Source organism: Corvus brachyrhynchos, unplaced genomic scaffold, assembly GCF_000691975.1.
Source record: "Corvus brachyrhynchos isolate BGI_N302 unplaced genomic scaffold, ASM69197v1 scaffold597, whole genome shotgun sequence".
Classification (NCBI taxonomy): Eukaryota; Metazoa; Chordata; class Aves; order Passeriformes; family Corvidae; genus Corvus; species Corvus brachyrhynchos.
In genome coordinates, this window is record NW_008239000.1 from 658376 (window position 1) to 675707 (window position 17332).

The window sequence follows — 17332 nt, forward strand, 5'->3', positions numbered from 1 at the left end:
TTTGCCATCCTGACTGGTATTTCTCAGCTACTGCCAGTGCTCTCACTGTGGTGAGCTGAAGCTAAAAGCTTTTGGAAAATCCCACCCCATGTCTTGAAAAGTCAGGAAAGAAACTGGATGGTTGAAAAATCCAGTATAGCAAACAGAAAGAGGACTCTTGGCACAGCCCTGCCTGTGCTGCATCTGCTCTGCTAAGTAGGTTCATTTATTTCCATCCTGTAGCTGTCTCCTGCTATTTATAGCACCAGCCTTAATGAACTTTCAAGGTAGACACAAAGCCTGAGCCTTCCTAAATTGATGTCTAAATATCCTTGTTGAATTAATTTGATCTTTTTATGAATTGACAGTTCCAGTCAGACTGGCACTCCTCACTGGAAATCACAGAATCACAGAATGGTTTGGGTTGGAAGGAACCTTAAAGATCCTCTCACTCCAACCACCTGCCATGGGCAGGGACACCTTCCACTATCGTAGGTTGCTCCAAGCCCTGTCCAATCTGGCCTTGAACACTTCCAGGGATGAGGTACCCACCACTTCTTTGGGCAATCTATCAACTGGGACATTCTCCACAACAAACTCTTCCTGCAAAGCAGGCACTCCAAGTTGGGAAGCAGTAAAAGAGATTTACCTGCCTCCAGTGCAAATCTGATCCATCCAGCCAAAACCTCACCTTCACTGGGAGAGATGCACTCCATGCAGAATGGCAGCACAAGCCTCAAACAGCACCTTAATGAAATGACTCCTCTGCAAACACGAGAAGTGCTCCTCCAAACCCACATCTGAGGGCTCAAGAGAGGATTTTTACTAAAACCCTCAGGAACTACCACTGGTGGGTGGAAGAGGAATTCTCTGAAAAAACCTTTACAAGCCTTTGATGCGATCTATCATCCTTCCCCTCTCTCTTTATATGGTTCCTCTTATCCCTGCTTTTAGGTATTCCAAAATTTAGATTCTGCAGTTCTATTTATCAACATGCCAACATTCTAACGTCTCACAAAAATCAGCCTTTATTCTCTTCAGGGACACAAGCACTAAGAGAATTCTATTCCTTAGCCGTAAGAATTTGTCAGACCCACAAGTGGTTTTTAAAAGTCAGTTAAGTATTGCAGCACCTGGGTTTGGGCCAGGGAGGTGAGCCAAAGTGACTTGGAGGGCAACCAGACAATGAGAAAAAAACCCTTCCCAGATCAAGCAGAGACGCATTTCCTCATGGGAAAATCTCTGCACGCCTGTAGGAAAGAATGAGGAAGAGGGAAATGGACTCGGAGAAACTTCATCTGCTTTCCTTGTTCCCCACTTGTCTCATCGCTTACACGTAGTAGAAAACGACACCATCCTCTTTGTGCTGACACAAGCACCAGCTGACCTGATGAGGCAGAGCCTAAGAAGCGTTTCCTCCTTACTGGCCCTAAATGGAAGCCAGGGCTAGGCTGGTTAAAGGAGGTGCTTTTAGACAGGAGGTGCTGGGATGTTTCACCTGGAAGAGGGATTTGTCATCACCTGCAGTCCTGCCTGAGAACCAGGGTGTGAATGCCAAAGTTCCCTGAGTGCAGAGACAGCCCTGCAGGCCTGGAATGTCCTGAAAGGGCTCTGCAGAGGGAACATCGCCTTCCTGCCTCCTCCTCAGTCTGTCAGCGTATCCCTGTCTGGATTTGTGAAGGAGGCATCATTCCCAAGCAATAATTTCCTTAGGATAAAACGTATCTGTGCACGTTTAATCTGCCCAGCTCTCTCCAGATGGGCGAGCTGAAGGTTGTCTATAAACTACCAGAGTTTGGCTTGTTTGGCTCAGCTGGACACAGACTTAAAAAAAAAACCAGGAGTGACATTTCCAGACTGCACCAATTCCCAAACACAGAGGCACAGCTAGATTGGTTTGGAACTGGAACAAAACTTTTCTAGGGAAGGTTTGCATTTCTGTATCTGTTTATTCTCTTGCTGGTATCCACAGACATGTTCCATCAGGTTCGGTTGCTGTGAGCAGCTTGACCTGGTGAGTCAAACCCAGATTTGGTCAAAACCTAATTGCAGAGTTTTCATCCAAGGAGCTGAGAAATCATTTTCAGGTAAGATATTGAAGCTTAGGCTTGTGGTCCTTAGGGACAGATCAAGAGATCCAAGTGATGTACCAAATCACAACTGGCGTAAGCTTTCTACTCAGGAAAACAAAGGTCTCAATATACAGCACAATCAAGTTGTTCCCTGAACATCTACAAATTATTTTAACAACTATATTATTAAAGATTTTGCAAGTCAAGTTCTATATACTTGTCCTTGTATCAGAAAATAAACTAAATCACCAATTATATACCCGAGCTGAACTGACAGTGTCTATACTGGCCAAGGCAGTTACTGCAGAAATCAACGAAGAGAAGGAGCGGGATCAATTCAGGATTTCTTAAACTGAGGTATGTTGGACCAAAACTTGCAGTGTTTGAGGTTTCTGTTATGTCAGATCCGATTTTGCTTGTTTTAAACCACACAGCCCTCACATATATTTCAGCTTCCGATACTCTACACTCTCTACTGACTGCCCTAAATAATGTAATGTAGCTCATCTCAGCTGTCTCCCAGCTCCATTAAAGTTCCTGTGCAATATTTCCCAGCTCTTAGTTTCTAAAATTCTTTTGAAACTGAATTTGAGCCACCTACCCCTCAATCAGTGCCTATTATGGGATGAAGATTAAAACCCCAGGGTTCTAACTGAGGTTTCTTGCCAGGATTGCCAGCACTGGACACCAGCCTAAGCTGGTACACGCTGCCTAGAGAGAAATGGGCTTCTGTCGGACACACTTGTGTGACACAGCTGGTGGAGAGAGAAGAAAGGCTTCTTAGAAAGCAAGAGAAAGGGTGGGAAACACAAAATTCAGGTCAGCTCTGAAGGCAAGAGTCTCAGAAGAGAAAAAACACAGGGATATGGGGTAACTTGTAATTCAAGACAGTAATCTGAACTACCCCTCTCCTTTACAGAGTTCTAAGCTAACTGAGCCAGCTCGTAAAACGATCTGGCCACCAGCGTGAAACAGCAGGTCCCTGCAAGGACCTGGAAAAGTATCCGGATACATGAGACGGTGAACAACAGAGAAAAGGGCCCAGTGATGGGGTATGAATGCTATTGCATGGGACACCTGGAATATTTATGCAATTCCAGTCCAAAAATTTGCAACGCAAAGAGATCAGGGTAGAAAAGCCTATGGGAAAACTGCAGATGGAGAGTGATGGCAAGCCTGTATATTTTTACATGCAGGTGTAAGTGCAGATAAGAACATATCACTGCATAGAAACAACAGAGGAGAAAAAACACCACAAACCCCTCTTCAAGTTACACAGACACAATGATGGGCAAAATGAAGGCAGGATATGAAAACCCGATGGCAGAAATGGGTTTTCAACCATAGGTACACTTAGCCCATAGAAACAATTCTCCTAGGATATGATACATTCAGAAGTGAAAAAGGAATTTCTACAGGCCTGGTCACCTGCATGCTAAAGAACAGAAGTGTAAATATAAAAATTGAGTTCTTGAAGATGGGTAATTATGTCTTTTGGTGTAAAACCAACTCCGGGTTTCTGAGTGCTGACAAAAAGCCTTCTTTGGGACAACCAGGGAGCAAGAGCTGGGAAGAGGAAATGGAATCTGTGACTTGCCTTCCTTTCCAGATGCTGTTCTGTGAAGATGGGAACTGGGCTAAAGACATGACTGATCTGCCCCGTGTTACTGTCCCTATCTACAGCACGTATCCAGCAACACAAGCTCAAAATGAAAAATGAACGTAGTTCATCAATCCAAGATCCAGTCGTATGGATCTCTCACACAGGAATTATTTTTCCACTTACAAATGAAGCTCCAACCATCTGGAATTAGCCTCAAGAATCAGAGCTGTATCACATCCTGGGCTGCTCTGCTATATTCAACCCCTGCCAGCCTTGCCATCTCCCTCCTGCTCCTACTGAAGCAGCCACCTCCCAGATTTCACGCTTGTGGCCAACAGAGAATACAGCAAGAGAATGGGACCCTGTGACAGTCTCTGCACAGTGATGACACTACATGTCCTTCTGGTTAACAATTCTGGTGGGAACAGAGGCACAGGGCATCCAAAATGGACCTCACCTGCCTGTCAGTATTTAGATATGCAATCCCTACAGATACTTGAACATACAGCAAAGCTCCATTTGATTGCTCTTTTTGTTTTCAAAACTTAAAACTGGTTAATTACCAAAGGGAAAAGAGCTGTTAGCACCACAAATTAGTGACACGTGAGGCCGAAATCATGGGGTGCTGGAATTCCAGAGCGTGTGCACATCCCAGAGCCAAGGCAGAAGCTGCAACAGATCTACCTAGGCACTACTCAGTCTTTGCCCTTGCCTGCTATCTCTTTACACACAGTGTCAAATTGCTTTTTAAACATTTGGCCTGTTCCTGCCTGGCATCTGCTCAAGGGCCAGCTCAGGTGATACAGAGGGATGAGATGTCGGCTCCGGCCTGTGCCTCTTCCAAGCCACAGCAGCTATCCCACAGCAGCTGGCTAAGACTACTCCAACCCTGCAACGTGAGACGATTGTTTCCATTGATCAAGTTTCGTCCTCCGTGAGCAGATCGCTACACAACGGACCATTGTAATGAGTGACAGCTGGAACCAGTACTCACTGAGTGGTTTAAGGATGCTGCTGCTTGTCTCATCGGCATTTTCTACATCTGATTTGTCAGAGTAGTTCTCCGAGATTTTCTCCTTTTCTTTCTTTTCTTTGTGCCCAGGTCTTCTTCTGTGACGCCTCCTCCTCCTGTAGCTCTTTGGCACATGGACCCCGATGTAAATCGTGTGGTGACCTGGGGAACACAAACACACAAATATTAACTTCAGCACTGTGCAGTTTGGGCACCACGGGCCGGCACAGTTCATGCTGCATTTCACTGAATCCCAAAATGGTTTGGTTTGGAAGGGGCCTTGAAGCTCATTTCATTTCAACCCCCTGCCACGGGCAGGGACACCTCCACTATCCCAGGGTGCTCCAAGCCCCGTCCAGCCTGGCCTTGGACACTGCCAGGAATCCAGGGGCAGCCACAGCTGCTCTGGGCACCCTGTGCCAGGGCCTCCCCACCCTCACAGGAAAGAATTTCTTCCGTATATCTGACCTAAACTTTCCCTCTTTCAGTTTGAACTTATTACTCTTTGTCCTATCCCTGTTTCACTCCAATGGTGTGAACTATCCTTCTTTGTTGGCCTAACATTAACTAGTCCTGTTTTTACTTATCTCCAGATGTGAGCTTGGAGCTCTGTAGCTACCATTTGGAGAAGTATTTTTGTCCCATCCTTTCTGAGAGCACATGCCAGTGCAGACTCTGATAACTGTTGTCCTTGTGACTCATTTCAATACCAAAATAAACCCCACAAGAAGGCCGTCATACTCATTTTGTAATATCAGAATGCTTTTCAAACACATTCTACACTCATTTTTCCATTTGTTTTACCAAATACATTGGCTGAACTTAACAACTACCCTCATGCCAGGTGATTCAGCTTAATTGAAGAGCTTAGACCAACAAAATTTACATCACTTGACTGTGCAGTCCATTGTATAACAAGCGTCAAGTAGCACTAGGTACCTTACACAGGTGCCACTATAGAGGTCCCATGCTCTAAGTACCATTAGGATGTTACTGTAACACAGCAGAGGAGGAAGGACTACTCACAGAAGCTCCTATCAACTCCTACTTGACACTTTCCAAAATAAAAACTAACTAGTAACAGAGTAAGTGCCAAATTTCATAATACATTGGCTGTAAACCCCAAGGATGCCTCTACCCTTGCATTGAGACTTGGATTACAAACCAAAGCACTTCAATACATTTGCCAATTGTCGTGCCTTTTTGTGTCTGTTAAAAATGTTTTCTTTTCAGGACCTTCTGCACTTCTGTCAGCTTGGGATGATTATCCTGTGCTCACAGAAAGTACTTACATGTCTTCTTCTCTGCCCAGATCATTCAGACATCTCACTGTAAGCGTACAAGCAGCTCTTACAAAAGCAACTCTTGAGAAATGAGAGCTGGATTCTGTGCTTTCGACCAAGTTTGGTTTCCCCACTTCTATCCCAGCATGGCTGAATGGAGAGTTTCAAATGAACACACAGGTGACTGAGTAAACAAATTTACCTGAATGAATGACCCACAAACTAAACACATGTCTCTAATTCCTCCTTACGATAAATCCAATCTTGGCAACTGAATAACTGAAAATTTAGGCACAAAATACTCCATTTTTGTAACAAACTGATTTGCCAATGACAAACAACCCTGCATTTGCCATTTCAAAGGCCAGCTGTGAAGCCTTTATTTTGCATGTTTGTTCATCTTGTTCCCCCCCCTGCCATGGGCAGGGACCCCTTCCACTACACCAGGTTGCTCCAGTCCTCATCCAACCTGGCCTTGGACACTTCCAGAGATGGAAGAAACCGTATTCTGGAGCTAAGCAGGGCTCAAACTCGGGCAGTGGAACAGCGACAGAACAGGGTCCTGTGTCTGCTGCCTCTTGCCTGGCATGCCAGAATCGCCATCTCCGAGGAATGGGATCACACCACAGAGGGAAAGGGCAGAGCCACAGAGACATCTGTAGCAAGACCTCCCAGACCAACACCTGAAGATCCGATTTAGCTCTTGCGTGCCAAAGGAAACACGGGAAGCTCTTCCAGCAACTGGAAACATCAGCTTTAACGTGGCAGATGGCCTGAGTGCCGCACAGGGACAGGGAGGGGGAGATCTTATCCGAGCACAAGCAGGAGCTGGAGGGTGGGGGTGACCCCAGACAGACAGGGCAGTGGTGGCCCTTCCCAAGGGATTCTCACACCCAAAACTGTATCCAAAAGCCTGATGCAAAAGGTACCTGTATTAAACAACACTCCCCTTTGAATCACTTGAATTCTGTGGTCAGCTTGATAATAGAAACCCATCATAGCAAGCATGTAGTCTTAATACTTTAATATGCTGCCAACAGAACTGGACAATCTCTTTAATCTTTGGACCACATGTGCACAGTACAGATTTTGGTAATATGAAACTCACTTGTATATACACAGGCAAACATCTGCATTTCTTTGCTGCTTTTCCCTAGTCTGAAGGCAGAGACTTATTTAACGTTCCCTGCCATGTCCCCCCCCACGCCCCGCCCGACTGTTCAGGGAGGCCAAGCAAGACATTTTCCTTTTCTATGTGCTTGAAGCACTCGGCATCTGTTTATATTGTTCCAAATGCTGAGATAATCTTCTAGGCTCCCTTCCCAAAGCGCCTGGAAGGAAACAATTGACACATACTCTCAATGCACTGGGCTCCTGGGACATTTCCGACTCACCGGGGGAACCCAGCCTTTCCCATGAGAACCACTGCCTGAGAAATGTAACGTGACACACAGGCACCACAAGGATCCTACAGCTTGGGGAGGATGGGAAGCACAGAGCTGAGTGCTAAACTTTAGGTAACCCAAGCCTAGAGTTTTCTCTCGCACACCCACCACAGCTCCTCCTGAGTGGCTGCTCCCATGGCCCTCCCTGCCCTCCCCAGGACACCCATTATCCTCTGTGTGCACCTCATTACACCAGTGTGTATTTCACAACACTCAAACCCCACCCATAAGATGCACATGGAGACCTGCAGGTCCTGGTGGCACTGGTTCTCTTCTAAGTGACAGTAGTGGGCAGGGGCTTCTTCGGACTTAACACTGACTGTAGCTAAAATCTTTGACTTTTGTGACCCCAGAGAATCTTTACTGTGCCCCAAGTTCACAATCATTTCATCTGATTATTAATAAAGCAAGAAGTAGTCATCATCAGGGAGGTGCTCCTGGAAAAACTCAGTTGAAACCACATCTTTTGCTTTACTAAGAGCTACTGAAGAACAGCAGTCCATGATTCAGTGCCCAGATTTGGAGTTTGGGCATAGGAGACTCCCTGAATCAGATTTACTGATGAAAACCCACTTGTGTATCACCCAACTGGGGTTCTATGAAATGCAGCATTCCCTCCCTGCCCACAGGAGTATCTGCTCATCATCATCAAGGCCAGGTTGGACAGGGCCAGCTTGGAGCAACCTACGATAGTGGAAGGTGTCCCTGCCCATGGCAGAGGGGTGGAATTAGATATCCTTAAGGTCCCTTCCATCCACAACCATTCTGAGAGATCACTTTATCATGATCCTCTCCACTTTTAAGAACTAGCTCTTTTTAAAAAAGAGTACTGGGGAATGGCTTTTGCTCAGCAAAACCAAAACTCAGTCACTTGGAGAAAGGAACTGAAAGTTATGGGATCAAAGGATAACATCTGCCTGCTGCATCTAAGAAGGAATCTTTTCCACATGACTGGGTTCTTGAGACCCAGAGCTTGGTAAGACCAGCCCGTAAAGAATCTCACACCAGCACCTTAGAAGGAAACAAGATCAAAATCTAGTATTAAAAATGTATAAAGGACTGACAATAAACTGAGCCTTAGCAGTTTTTACCCAGCCCTTGTTTTTCCTTTAAAGACTCCTTCGCAAAAGAACAGGGAGAGTCACATTATATCCGATCACATTGTGACAAGCTCACGTGGTTACAGTTGGCCACAAAGCCAAAATCTTCCCCACCAGCTCTGACCAGGTATTCTGGACCACCTGAAAAATGGGCTTTGCTCAGGGTGCCCCAGCTATGTCACCTGGGGGCCTATGGCACGGGGCTGGAATGAGATGACCTTTACGGTCCCTTCTGACCCAAACCACCCTGTGATTCCATGAAAGGTGTGACCTTCTCAGCCCATTTTCACAGCCCAGCCATCAATCCCCGGGTGGAACTGAAAGCCTCAGGTAGCCGCCCTATCTAGCACGTAGAGATCTGCTCTGCAGGCACACCAGAGGGGCAGGGGACACAGCCCGCCACGTGCTTTGTCAGCAGAAGATGGCATGGCACGGCATGGCTTTGTGCCCACGGATGTGTCAGCACACAGCCAAGCCCGCAGAGAGAGGTGGCAGCAGCCAGGACACTGCCGGGATGACAGCCAGGCCAGCACGCTTTGGAGCAGCTGCTTTTCCAACCCAGGGATGGCAGCAGAAGGTGCTTCTCATTTTGTGTGAGAATCAAGTAAATTAACAACATAAAAAAAGCCCACGGCTCAGAAGAACAAATAAATCAGGGGGATGATCCATTTTAAAGGGGAGATACTAAAAGTAGTGCTAAGGAAGTCCCAAAGTAAGCCCTGCTTAGTTTCAAATCAGCTCAAGAAATAAGAACAAAAGGCCACTCTGTCACGTGCCAGGTGCCCTTAGCTCTACCTGGTTATAAAGGGGTTTACAGGAGCTGGTGGCAGCAGAGGGGCAGCTGGAGGACCTGCACCCCAACCAGCTCCACCTTCCAGGAGAGAAGCTGTTCTGCACTCCCACGATGGGATACACAGCTGCGGGACACCCCATGCCGGAGAACTGTTCACACCAGCTGTGTTAGGAACAAGGAACACAAGGATCTCCCCTAGCACTGTGCAAGAGCCAAGCGCTATTCCCATTCATGCACATGGACAGAGAGACCGAATCTCCAAGGAAAACCAAACCATAACCAGTCCTCTAGACAGGCTGCCCAGGCACGGTCCCACGCTCACCCAGCAGCCCTCACGGGGTTTTCAAAACATGCCGGTATTCAAGTGACCGATTTTCCATACAAGTAGAAGTCCATCGGTCAGGGAAACAGCAGGAGGATTCACTGAGCACTTTGTGGAAATCTGAACAAAACTGAATGCACCAGTTGGGAGACAAATCAGATCCAAATCCCTCCTCCTATAAACAATAGTAGTATGCAATGAACCAATTCTTCCATGGTGTGGCAGTTTGCCAAGGACAAGGGTCAGCATGAATCCATCAGGCGATGGGAACAACAACCGTAAGGCTGAGTAGTAGGTTCTCAGACTGATAAAAGCCATCAGGAGAGGAGCCTGCCATGAGGGAGGGACAAGAAAGGGCAAAATATAAAACAGGGGCTTCAGCAGAGACAATCCTGAGCTACTACGCCATAGAAAAAGGAAGGAAGAAGGAACAAGAGTAGAAACATCAGGAACCTCTTTAGGTCTGCCAGCTCCAACAGAAGAACCCCAAATTCATGGCTAAGAGCCAAGCGAGGACCAGCATCGGCAAGGAAGATGCAGTTTCTTAACCAAACAGGCAATTTGTCCAAAGATCATTTTATGTATTTGCATTACTGCACTTCACATCTTAACATACAGCTGTTGACTGAAATGCCTATGAGGGGCAGGGAATGAGCTGTGCAGGGGAAGACAGCATGGAAATTAGAAACCTTTTTCTCTTCTTCTGTAACATCAGGCTTCTAGCACTTTGATATCTTCAAATGGACAGATTAATCTTGGATCTAACGCTTTCCCATGTAACAAGACTATAGTTAGGCACAAGGGAAGTCTTCCTAGCCATCTGCCTAAAGCTTGCACTCCTCTGTTCCAAACGGATGATCCATGACCCAGACTGGACCTGCCAGATTCCTAACAAGATTCAGGGACCACTCCAGCAAAGCACGTGTAAAAGGTGAGCTAGATCTGAGCAACAGGATGGCTCTAAAAGACAGAGATCACATGAATTCAAGTAAAAAATATCTAAACAGGAAAATAAAATAAAATGCAACAAGGTCTTCAATTGTCTTCCCGAAGATCCTAGAAACCCTGCTTGTGTAGATGAAGCAAAGTCAGTCAGCAGGGCGGCAGTGAATGAAGGGGTGGGCACTGTTCAGACAGAACAATGAACACATGGTGGGGGTATTCTCCCTGAGCTTTACGTAAGCCATTGTGAGACTCTTACCCACAACCCCATAAGCTGCTTTTCTTTCTCTCTTCTTTGGAGGTGTGAGAGGTTATAAAAGCCACCAAACCTGTCCTGCTGTGATCTGATCTAATCTGGCCAGAACTGCTTGGCTTCCCTGGAAAGAAAAGTTGAAGAAAACGTGAAGAATGCAGGGCTCTGAGGAACAGGGCAGAGAAGGGGATCTGTGCTGGACTGTTGAATTTAGCTCTTGGGAAGCATGGTACCTTTGCATTTTCTGGCATCCTTTAAAATTATGTCCCCTTCCAAAATGCTCCAAATGACCACTCAAGAGAACCAATCCTGGCTGAAAATCTTTTCCATCTCATTAATTACCAAGACTGAATGAACTGAGTACCAAGCTGTACTCGACACTATCAGGCTCACAGATGCAGGCAGATTTTAGCCCTGCTCCAAGAGAATTAAGAACTGTGGTATGATGACTAAGGCATCCAAAGCTGCCTCCGTTCTCTGGGAAAAAACTCAGACCAGCCCCCTGCAAGAGACCCTTGATTCCAAGGCTGCAGTTATACTGAAACAGGTGTTTGATAGAAGGTGGCCAGAGCCAGGGTTCCTGGAAGGCCAGGCTGCTGCCAGCAGGGCACCATGAAGGGATGCAAACAGAGTGGTGCTTACACAAAGGCTCCCAACGCCTCTCCAGCGGCACAGGCTTCCTTCAGGGAGCGCAGGAGGCCCCTGCGTCCCTTCTCAGTCTCTATTCAAGTTCGCCCAGCATTGTGCAACCAGAGGAGGAACATCACCAGAAGGAAAGGAAGGGACAGAGGTCCAGGAAGGCTGGGATGATGCTCAACAAGCTACAGCCCTAGCACCAGCTTCCAGGTTAAGCCCGGCTCCAGCAGTTCTGGTACGAGAAGGACAACACTCCCGTGTTACCGAGCCCCAGCTCAGGCAACATGCCCAGGCCTCCCCAACACATTTTGGACTACCTTTTCATTTGAAATGTCCTAGAAAAATCTGGGAAGGCTCACCAGCACATCTGGGACTTGCATCTGACAAGTAAGGAAAGGCTGTATCTGATTTTCAATCTCCATGCTGAACTGTTATATCCAGTGTTATTATACCTTAAAAAAGAGCTGTTGGGCAGAGGGAGATGGGAGCAGACAGTCAAACAAGCCGAGACTTGAATCCCAACTGAAATGAGAGCAGTTGCTCCCATCCAAGGCTGCAGGGTGCCATGTGAGGGTCCCCTTTTGGCTTGGCATGGGCCCCAACAAAACTAGCTTCACTGCCTGGTCAGAGAGCTGATGATAGTTTCCAATCAGTTGGACTTGATGATCTTAAAGCTCTGTTCCAACTTAAATGATTCTGTGATTCTAAACCAACTGGAGCTGGAAAAAAAGAAGTCACTACCAGAATGGTATGGAAACACCTTCCTTCACCTCGCGCTCAGCACACGTTGGCACAGAACTTATCACCGCTGGAAAGAAACCACCACCTTTCCTTCACCACGGGCCGACCATGCCAGCTATTGACTCAGCTGCTCTTACAAGGTTTTCTCCACTTCTCCTGCCTGCACAGCCAGCTTATCGCTGCCTTATGTAAAGCCAGTTTATCACCCTCTGAACTCACACTGCAGCTTTTCTCACCAAGCATGGAGTAGGCGGGCATCAAAAACCTCTTCATGCAACCCAGCAACCTCAGAGCTAACGCTGATTCCTGACAACAGAGGAAAGACAGAGGCAGTGACCAGAACGATATTCCATGCAATGACCTGCTGGATGCTGCGAAGAGTCAGCACTCTCCTGAAAAGTGCCATGGGGAATTACAGCTGGAGAGGAAAGGATCTGAAGACCTGAAATCTTTCATCACGGTCTTTCAAAGCTGGGAAGATCCAAACCATCCGTCTTGTTTTTACTTAGCTGTGTGGAGCGGCATTGGGTCCCAACTTCTGCCTGCCATTCCCAAGTTCATAGAATCATGGAATGGTTTGGGTCAGAAGGGACCTTGAAGTTCATCCAGTTCCAGCCCCTGCCATGGGCTGGGATACCTTCCACTACAGCAGGTTGTTCCAAGCCCCATCCAACCTGGATATGGACACTTCCAGGGACGGGGCAGCCACAGCTTCTGTGGGCAACCTGTGCCAGGGCCTCAGCACCCCCACAGGACAGTTGTGCCAGCTGCTGCATGGAAAGAGAGCACAAAGGTACTGCCTGAGTCTTCTGAGTCTTCTCTGGCTTTTGCAGGAGTAAAGCCCAGTTCAGTTTTACTGAAGCAAAACACAGCCTGGTTTGTCTCTACACGCAAATTAAAGGTACCAAAGAATATTAATGATCACATTCTGCGATCAGATTTTACCTGATTTATTTTTTAATCATATTTATTTTAGAAGCAATTAAAGACTCTGATATTAAGCAGGTCATCTTGTTACTTCTGAAAATGGAGGAAGGCCTGCTTACAGTCACAGATCAAAAACAGATGGCAGGAATGAGAGGAGAAAAAGAAATCAAAGTAAATGGGCAAATACAGCTCATTTCTCCCACTGTCAGGCTGCTGTTAATACAGGTAAAGATGTTCACAGTTATCTCTGCCCTTTTAACCTCTCTCCTCATTGATCTAACCATCAAGGACTAATCTTGGGCTTATGGCATCACACAGCTTTCTACCAGCAAAGTGCAATGACACAACCGGGTTGAGAATAGAAAGCAAGGAGGAGGAAAAGTGCTAAAATGGAACAAGTAGTTATGGAACATTGTTACAAAATCCCTGGGTTAGCCTCTCTGCAGAGTTAGCAGCACAACAGTAAATGCCACAATGAAAACAGGATCCAGAAGAAGTTTGCCCTAACGGCATCTTCTCCTGAATTCACTCGTACAGCAGTGCTGAGAGGTGCTATCAAAACCTTTACTTTGCCCATCATTTGGAAGGCAGGACAGGTGTGCTGCTCCCCATTTCCTAACAAATGGAGCCGGTGCGCTCCTCAGGCTTTGCAGTGGAGTTGTCAGACTTGAAATCCAGCATCCTCCACCCCACCACGAAGTCAGAGTAGCAGCAAGCCTGGGGGAAGTTCCACTTAGAGAGCCAAGAATACCTTATCTCTCAGGATAAGGTGGAGCTTTACTTTTCCCCTCTTGCAAAATCAGTTCTTAAGTAATCTGTTTATGTCACACATACCAGCACTCCTCACAGGGGCATTACAGCAGCACGGCGTTACCTTCAAGGAAAGGAACGTGCAGTGCTCTAAATGAATGGGAAGGGTCCTCTGGCACAGCTCAGGGCAGTGCCTCTTCCTGACTTCCCCCAAGAAAGCCAACTTGCACTTGCTTTCCCTCAGGCTCTGCCCTAGACCCTGGCAGATCCCTTGTCTTGCCGGGTCACACTTCTGGGCACCTCCAGCCAAGCAACTCCTCCTAACTAACATACACCAAATCCATCACCTAGCCCTCTCACGGAGACAGGCAGCAGGGAGGAGCTGGAAGGGAGTTATTTTCAAATGTCAACAGCTGATATCACAGCGACACATTCCACTGTAGGACCAGGGTGAGGTGCCACCTGAGAGACGGACTAAACAATCCCTGGAAGCAGGCCCAAGGGACATATTTCTGTCAGGTATGTAGGGTTTCTGTTAACGTTCCATTTACTCAGCGAGGGCACAAGGGACAACTGTCCCACCCTGAAAATGTCTCAATGCCTTCCTGACCAGAAACGCCTGTTTTTACCCCTCCTTAAAAAGCCAAGTCCTTCCCTCTCCCCTGCACCACTACATAATCAAATTAGTGGGTGACGTGGTTGTGCAGAGCTGCTATCTCCATGCCACAGACATAACCTGTGGGCATCACTGACAAAGCAAAGGATGTTCCTCTCTTCTCCCGAAGAACCTGCCAAAGAGGGATGCTCAGAGTGACACCTTCAAAATTCTGTCTTCACCTCTTTGAACTCGAAGCAACTTAAGAGGCAGCAAAAGCAGCCTGGTTCTGAGCCCTATTATAATGCTCTGCTGGAGAGGTTTCCTATTGTCTCCTGCTAACTCCTGCTGCCAGGGAATCCCTGAGTTACAACTAAAGGTTGATAAAAGTTACAGCTGCCCTTCCCCTCATAGAAGGGAAAGAAACAATCTCCTCTCTGCACACTTTTGGAGAAATTAAGTGAATGAAGAGCCTTCCTGAGAAATTTGATGAATATTGACTGCAAAAAAAATAATTGGGAGAAGAACGGAAAGAAAAGGCAAGAGAGGCAAACAGCTTTAGGGCATGTATGTTGCTTCCTTGTAGAAGTAGGCTAAAAATAAAAACTATCAGAAAAATAACACACACCTGGAGGTTACAGTTCCCTCCACTGTTACCTCCTTCTCCAGAGGATGCAGTCCCTGCCAGCCTGTAAGAGAAGACAGTTGTAACCATAGCATGAAGGTGGGGAAGTAATGGAGGGCACTTCGGAGCTAACAGCTCCAAGTCTCTTGACAGACGCTCTCCTCCTTTAAAACACCCCACTGGAAGTGCAGGAATCTAACAGGGACTTAAAAGCATCTGCACCAAGTGCCAGCCAAAGGTCTGACCTCAGTCTCCTCTTCTCAAGTCACCTCAGCCACTGCTCATTTGACTTCCTCTCCATCCTTCACCCTCTCTTAGGCCTCCTTTGGATGCTCTCCAACAGATATATGAAGGAGGATTTGCCCACTCCAGTTGGAATCCCCCTCCCCATCAGGAGTGGGACACACAGGATCACTTGGGAGACTTGGAGGTTCATGGCATTAAATCCAGGACTGGAACTGCTGAGGGCATGAAGATGTCCCTGGGGCACTGAGATGGGATGATTCCTGTGGATGGATGGATTTTTAGCTGATGTTTTAGCCCTCCCCCTGGATCTTAAACTGACAGAGGGCAAGGTTAGATTACATACTGGGAGGAAATTCTTCCCCGCAAGGGTGGGGAGGCCCTGGCACAGGCTGCCCAGAGAAGCTGAGGCTGCCCCTTCCTTGGAAGTGTTGGACAGGGCTTGGAGCAACCTGGTCTAGTGGAAGGGGTCCCAGCCCATGGCAGGGGGTTGGAAGTGGATAGGCTTTAAGACCAGTTCCAACCCAAGCCACTCTGTGAGTGTACAGTTCATCCCACACATGCAGACCATGACTGCACCCAGGGCGCACATTGGATACACACACACACTAAGTGCACAGATCGCTGTGGAGAGACAGATGTAGCTGAGGACACACAGAGAATCACAGAATCACTGAGGCTGGAAACGTGGAGACAAATAAGATCTCTTCAAAGTGCCAAAGCCTTTAATGCTTACTGGCACTGCAGCAGTGCCCCAGATTTGCTAGGCACGCCAAGAATTCCGGGCTGTCCCACTGCGGAGAGTGGAGCGGCTGAGAAGCGGCTCCCTGACAGACCCATCCATGCACCATACGTGCCCTGTGACCCTGACAGATGCCACAGCCTTGGATCCTTGGGTGATTTAGCTGGGCCGCTCCCAGGAGCCTGGCAGGAATCACAGAGCTGCCTTTAGCATCCCCGAGGGAATAAGCTAGCTACACAGCTCCAGGGCTCTCCGGAGGCTCAGCTGAGCAGCTCCAGCTCCAGAGGCTTGTCGTGTACAACTAGAAGCACTTCTTTCACCTCCTCTCGTCCTTCCCCCAGTGAGATGAGCTGCAACTGGTCTGTTAGCCCAACTAAACCAAATGAGGATATCTACATTGGAACAAAGGATATAAACACACCACAGCCACAAATATTACTTAAAGCAGTAACCACATGCCCTGCAGACAGTCAAAAGGACCCTCCCGTGCTCATCACCAACAATCACTTGCATTATATTCCTGGAGCATCACGCATGGCCATTGCAAATCAAAACAGCACATGGCAACATTTAAGACAATAAAACATTAAAAATATCGTCTCTCTCTCCCTTCTCAAAAGTTTCTGCTGCGCCAAAGCGTCAATTATTCCACAAGCAAAAGGCTAATACAAACCCGACCCTGCAGACAGCAAATAGCCTCATTAAACCCAACATGATGATTTATAGTGGCTGAGAACAGATTACTTCATCCCAGAGAGGAAGAAAACACTGGGTTTTTTGCAGAAACGACTGGCTTGGTTTGCTGGAAGTGTTCTAACTCCTCTTTTAAGAGATTATTTTCTCTCCTACTGCTGGATCCTTTCCTGTCCATTACCGGTGACAACGACATGGCTGTAACCCTACACCTTTCAAAACATTTTCAACTGAAAAGCCACAGGCATTTGTTCGCAAATAAAAAAGTAAGAATAAAATTACACCCTGAAGTCGGGAGGGGAAGGATAGTGCTGCAAGGTGAAATCCTCTCCCTTCTCAGTACAGTCGTATCCTATCCTGCTCTCCCCTCCTTCTCCCCCACTAGTTTATCAAGCCCACAGACAATCAATCCCCAGAAAAAGAGAATTTGCTGCGATTAATTCACTCCTATCGCCTTCATCACTTTCCAGGAACAAGCTTGAAGTAAACTTCTTTAAATTCCTTTTACTTTTGGGATTTCACACCATTTTTAGTTAGAGAGAAAACAAAAATACTTCCAAAGGAGTCTATTCTTTC

General features: G+C 47.0%; 1 protein-coding gene across 11 annotated transcripts in view; it reads right to left on the bottom strand.

The window, feature by feature from the left end:
- The window catches only part of SLC4A4 (solute carrier family 4 member 4), a 149196-nt gene that overhangs the window by 82937 nt on the left and 48927 nt on the right, over positions 1-17332 (bottom strand). For all 11 annotated transcript variants that reach the window (XR_001863532.1, XM_017738982.1, XM_017738984.1 and 8 more), the window contains one exon: positions 4649-4828. Coding sequence is in view for 10 of the 11 variants with exons in the window: in XM_017738982.1 (XP_017594471.1) it covers positions 4649-4828 (180 nt within the window). In the remaining variant the exon portion in view is untranslated. The remainder of the gene's footprint in view (positions 1-4648; positions 4829-17332) is intronic.